Source organism: Palaemon carinicauda, chromosome 36, assembly GCF_036898095.1.
Source record: "Palaemon carinicauda isolate YSFRI2023 chromosome 36, ASM3689809v2, whole genome shotgun sequence".
Taxonomy (NCBI): domain Eukaryota; kingdom Metazoa; phylum Arthropoda; class Malacostraca; order Decapoda; family Palaemonidae; genus Palaemon; species Palaemon carinicauda.
The window spans coordinates 12778005-12784215 of record NC_090760.1 but is presented as its reverse complement, the minus strand read 5'-3'; the positions used below and the strand labels follow the sequence as shown (position 1 = coordinate 12784215).

Here is a 6211-nt window from a genome sequence, read left to right as displayed (position 1 = left end):
GGGGTGGTTGTTGCTGGGGGGTTGTCTGGAGCACATGTTGGGGGTTGTTGCCGATGGGTGGTGATCTGGGACACTGTTATAGGTGGGTGGTGGTCTGGATTACATGTTGTAAGTGGGTGGGTGGTGGGCTTGGGCACATGTCGTTGGGGGTTGTTGCAGATGGGTGGTGATCAGGAGCACATGTTGTAGGTGGGTGGTGGTCTGGAGCACATGTTCTAAATGGGTGGTGGTCTGAAGCACATGTTGTTGGGGGTTGTTGTGGATAGGTTGTGATCTGGGGTACATGTTGTAAGTGGGTGTTGGTCTAGGGCACAAGTTGTTTGGGGGTTGTTGTAGGTGAGTGGTGGTCTAGGGCACATGTTGTTGGGGGTTGTTGGTGTAGATGGGTGGTGGTCTGAGGCACATGTGTGGGGATTGTTGTTGTAGATGGGTGGTGGTCTAGGGCACATGTTGTTGGTGGGTGGTGGTCTGGGACACATGCTGTTTGGGGGTTGTTGTTGTTGTTGTTGTAGGTGAGTGGTGGTCTGGGGCAAATGTGGGGGGGGGTTGTTGTAGATGGGTGGTGGTCTGGGGCCCATGTTGTTGGAGTTTGTTGTTGGTGGGTGGTGGTCTAGGGTACATGTAGGGGGTTGTTGTAGGTGGGTGGTAGTCTAGGGCACATGTTGTTTGGGGGGGTTGTTGTTGTAGGTGGGTGGCGGTCTTGGACACATGTTGTTTGGGGGTGGTTGTTGTAGGTGGGTGGTTGTCTGTGGCACATGTTGTTTAGGGTTGTTGTTGTAGGTGGGTGGTGGTCTGATACACATGCTATTTGGGGTTGTTGTTGTTTTAGGTGGGTGGTGGTCTGGGGCACATGTTGATGTTGGGGTGTTGTTTTTGGGGGGCCTGTTGTAGGCGAGTGGTGTTATGGGGCACATGTTGATGTTTGGTTGTTGCTGTTGTTGGGGATTGTTGTAAGTTGGTGGTGGTCTGGGCACATGGTGGGTGTTGCTGTAGGTGGGTGATGGTCTTGGGTGCATGTTGTTGGGGGTGGTGGTGTTGTAGGTAAGAGGTGTTCTGATGAACATATTGTTGAGGGTTGTTGTAGGTGGGGAGTGGTCTGAGGCGCATGTTATGGTTGTTGTAGGTGGGTAGTGGTCTGGGGCACATGTTCTTGGAGGGTTGTTGTTGTAGGTGAGTAGTGGTTTGGGGCACATGTTCTTGGAGGGTTGTTGTAGGTGGGTGGGGGTCTTGGGCACATGTTGTTTTTGAGGGTTGTTATAGGTTGGTGTTGGTCTTGGGTACATGATGGTTGTAGGTTTGTGTTGGTCTGGGGTACATGATTGTTGTAGGTGGGTGGTGGTCTGGAGCACATGTTGATGTTGGGGTGTTGTTTTTAGGGGGCCTGTTGTAGGCGAGTGGTGTTATGGGGCACATGTTGATGTTGGGGTGTTGCTGTCGTTGGGGATTGTTGTAAGTTGGTGGTGGTCTGGTCACATGGTGGGTGTTGCTGTACGTGGGTGATGATCTTGGGCGCATGTTGTTGGGGTTGGTTGTAGGTGTGGTGGTCTGGGACACGTGTTGTTGTTGGGGTTGGTGTTGTTGTAGGTAGGTGGTGTTCTGGGGAACATGGTTTTGGGGGTTGTTATAGGTGGGGAGTGGTCTGGGGTACATGTTATGGTTGTTGTAGGTGGGTTGTGGTGTGGGGCACATGTAGTTTGGGTTGTTGTTGCTGTAGGTGGGTGGTGGCCCGGGGCACACGTTGTTCTTTGGGGTTGTTGTAGGTGGGGGTTGGTCTAGGGTACATGGGGGTTGTAGGTGTGTGGTGGTCTGGGGCACATGTTGTTGGGAGGTGTATGTGTTGTAGGAGGGTGGTGGTCTTGAACACATGCTGTTGTGGGGGGCTACTCTTGGGCACAAGTTGTAGATTTGGGCTTTCTGGGGCTCATGTTATTGTTGGGGGTTGTGAGTGTTGTATGGATAATGGTTTGGGATACCATCACAGCTACGACATCGTTAAAATGTTAGGTTCAGGTTTATCAACAACTGCGTTCTTTTAACCGTTAAAACTTCTTAAATGTTGATTTGGGAGATACAATGAAAATAATTTGATATACCCATAACATACGTGATTAACATTTCTGTATTTGTATGAGACTATTAGGCCTACTGTTATTTATGCCAGGATTTTAAAAATTGTCTTTGTTCACGAGTTGAATATTCATGTTCTTTTGAATTTCTGACTTAAAATGAGCTTATTCATATGAAGTCTAACATTTGTACGTTGGTACGTTTCTGTTTTTATATAGTATAAAGTTCTTATTACACAAGTGGATGTATATTGTGTAGAAATTACAAACAAAATTAGGCTTGGTAAAATAGTGACGATGATCGAAAATGGATACCGTCATGCATACCTTATAATTAAAATGCAATTCAATAGATTAATTGTCAAAATTTCCTGTATCCAGAATTATTAAGATAATTCTATAGTAAAAAAAACATAATGAAAGAAAATGCTTTTCAATCTTGGCACTACTTACGATGATCGAAAATGGATGCCGTCATGCATACCTTATAATTATAATGAAATTCAATAGGTTAATTGGCAAAATTGCCTGTATACAAAATTAAGATAATTCTATAACAAAAAAAAAACAATGAAAGAAAATGCCTCTCAATCTTGGCACTACTTGATTGTGCGGAGGTGTGCCACGCGGCCCTATTGACCAATCAGGTGCATCGCCTTCTGCAATGCCTTGATATCCTTCCACTTGCAAGGTGGCTGTTGCGAAGATAACACGAGAAATTCGAAGCTCAACTTGCAACTTTTTATTTCGAGGAATTTGTTTAGGTCAACGAAAATTTGTGAGTATTTTATAATATAATTTGGAAAATCTATGTAATTTCTTCTGCAAATTATCAAGATATCGTACTTTGTAGAGATTTATTCATATCTGTGGCAATTGTAACATGTTGAGGTTACGATGACTGTAGATAGTTTAAGTTTGTAACTTTTTTTTTTATATTTGCTTGCACTTTATATGGCCGTAATCGTGTACAAAAGTCATATGGATGTATAAGAGCCATATAAACGTGTAAAGGTTGTAGGAAAGCATTACACGATGGGTTTTACCATGAATTAATTTGAATTACATTAGCAATTGAAGTTTCTTTCACGATCTTAAGGCATTTAACTGCCTTAGGCCTACGTAGACAAGTTTTATTTTTTACTGCAACTGTGTTCTTAATTCAACTTGATTAAATGCAAACTTACCTTATTTTTTTTTAAAGTTTATATAAGATTTTGTAAAGAAGCTTTGTTTTGCCTATTATTAAGAAGTTTCCTATTTTCAGATCTGCGGTAGCCTAGAGTCAAAATGCACTTATACTCGTGGCAACTGGCTGTTTTTCTTACGGAGATGAGGTAATTATTTAATTTTCTTTGTTTCTCTGCCTATATTTTGTAATTGATAGTATAAAGTAATATTAAAAGTAAAATTTACTGTTAAATATGGTATTAAGGATGCCAGTGGACATAAACTATAACTCATGTACCAAACCTAGGCCTAGGGTTTAGACGTTATCTCTCATTGCATGGCTTTTATCATTCTTTTCTAATTACTGAGAGAATAATATTACCAATATGATAACCATGGCTCATTTAAGACTTAAAGACTGCAGTAGTAATTCTTTCCTTGTTATCTTACTAATGCTGGTATTCTAGAATGTCATTGTTGTTAAAGTAAGCCTTCTTGCTTTGCTTATTTTACATTTGTTGAATTGAGATAAGGCAAGTATTTAATTTTCTTTGTTTCTCTGCCTATGTTTTTTGTAATTGATAGTATAAAGTAATATTAAAAGTAAAATTTACTGTTAAATGTGATATTAATGATGCCAGTGGACATAGACTATAGCTCACGCATCAAGCCTAGGCCTAGGGTTGAGACGTTATCTCTCATTGCACGGCTTTTAACTTTCTTTTCTAATTACGGAGAGAATGATATAATCAGTATAGTAACCATGGCTCATTTAAGTCTTTTTAAGACTGCAGTAGTAATTGTTTCCTTGTTAGCTTACTAATGCTTGTATTCTAGAATGTCATTGATGTTAAAGTAAGCCTTCTTGCTTTGCTTATTTTACATTTGTTGAATCGAGATAAGGCAAGTATTTACTTTTCTTTGTTTCTCTGCCTATATTTTTTTGTAATTGATAGTATAAAGTAATTTGAAAATTAAAATTTACAGTTAAATATGATATTAATGATGCCAGTGGACATAGACTATAACTCACGTATCGAGCCTAGGCCTAGGGTTGAGACGTTATCTCTCATTGCATGGCTTTTGACTTTCTTTTCTAATTACGGAGAGAATAATATTACCAATATAATAACCATGGCTCATTTAAGTCTTTTTAAGACTGCAGTAGTAATTCTTTCCTTGTTAGCCTACTATGATGGTATTCTAGAATGTCATTGTTGTAAAAGTAAGCCTTCTTGCTTAGCTTATTTTACATTGGTTGAATTGTTTTAATTTCTCTAAATGGACTTAATTTTATGGTCACACTTAAATCGGACTTTTAGTCTTAAAATATTTTAACTGCACTCGCTTTTAACAAAAAAGCTATTGAATATGGAATACCGAAAACCCTCGAAACGATATTTTTTATTTGAGAGATCAGTTGATTTTGATGGCTTGGAAGTTGATATAGTGCTTCTTAAGATCCAAAGACATTAAATAAATAAATAATCATACGAAGCCAACGTCGTCTGAATTAGGTCTATCCACTTTTGGAGTTCTGGACTTCGTAAAATTGCTATAAATATTGATAGTCATATTTCATCTAGTAGAATATATTATGTTGAATTTTCTAGAAAACGTCAGGGTGACAGCGTAGCATTAGTAGTTCTTGTACATGCTCAATAGTCGCACGGAGAGGATGGTGGTTTGAAATTTTCTGCTTTGCAAGTTCTGAAATCCACTCTGGTTGCTTAGTAGCAAAAGGCCCTTAATATATTACTTTTATTTCTTAACGAAACACATTGTTTTTTTATGATACATCAATAACTCTAGAATTACACATTAAAAATGAAGACATTAAATAAATAAATAATCATACGAAGCCAACGTCGTCTGAATTAGGTCTATCCACTTATGGAGTTCTGGACTTCGTCAGGTTGCTATTATATTGATAGACATGTTTCATCTAGTAAAATATATATTGAATTCTCTAGAAAATGACACAGAGTGACACAGCGTCTCATAGGCATCAGTAGTCATTGTACATGCTCAGTAGTCGTACGGAGAGGATGTTGGTTTGAAATTTTCTGCTTTGCAAGTTCTGAAACCCAATCTTGTTGCTTAGTAACGAAAGCCCTTTAATATATGACTTTTATTTCCTAAAGAAACACATTGTTTTTTTTATGATACATCAATAACTCTATTATTACAAATTAAAAATGAAGACATTGCTGGCGTAAGCTAGGAATGTGCGCACACAAAATGTTAGGGTAAAATACACCGTGATTTGGAATCTGTTCACATAGGTAACAGATAGCGAGCCCTTCATTTGAAGGAAGAATGTGGAATAAGAGAATACTGTGATAAAGGCTTAATCATATAGGAAAGCAAATCTCTCATTGATGTAAGATTGGAAGTAATTGGTTAAATAGTAAACGTAAGAAGGCCATAGATTTCAGGTGGCGGGGAAGATGCAGGTTGCCAATAATCATTCACGGAAACTCCGTCACGTAGGTACCAGTAAGAGGACTTGGACTAAAGGATCTTCGCCGTTTCCTTTGGTCTAATTCCCTCTTTCAAAGTAAATTACAATTACATTCGCTTACGGGCTGGCAACGCAAGAGCCTGTGTCTTGCATAAGGCAAGGGAATCTTTGCAGAGACAGACATTTGGCCTAACTGCACCCACTGTTTTAGAATGTAACTTAGTTTTCCTTTCCGTTTTGCTGTCTAACAAAGCGGTTTAAGCGTAGTATTAAGTTCAATATAATTCTTATCTTCAATGGAAAATTACAATGGTAATTCTAATACTGTAAGTATATTCAGCTTTGATCCTTAAAGGTGAACATCTCAGATTGTGTTTGTATTTAAATAATTAGTTCATAGTTATGGCATTCCTCTTACTGAAATGATTGCTTATGGGATCAGTCGGTCGAAGTTGAGGTCAGTGATACAGCTTATAAGGGTTGTGGTAGCTTATTGGAAACGTCCCTGTCC

General features: G+C 39.1%; 2 protein-coding genes across 2 annotated transcripts; both read right to left on the bottom strand.

Annotated features, from left to right (window-relative positions):
- Window positions 1–650: 650 nt before the first annotated feature.
- Window positions 651–1193, bottom strand: LOC137628485 (uncharacterized). The gene has a single exon (XM_068359640.1). The coding sequence runs from the start codon at window positions 1191–1193 to the stop codon at window positions 651–653; it is 543 nt and encodes a 180-aa protein (XP_068215741.1).
- Window positions 1194–1254: 61 nt separating this feature from the next.
- On the bottom strand, window positions 1255–1866 carry LOC137628483 (uncharacterized). Its single transcript, XM_068359639.1, has one exon. It carries the CDS (start codon window positions 1864–1866, stop codon window positions 1255–1257), a length of 612 nt encoding a protein of 203 aa, XP_068215740.1.
- Between the last annotated feature and the right edge of the window lie 4345 nt (window positions 1867–6211).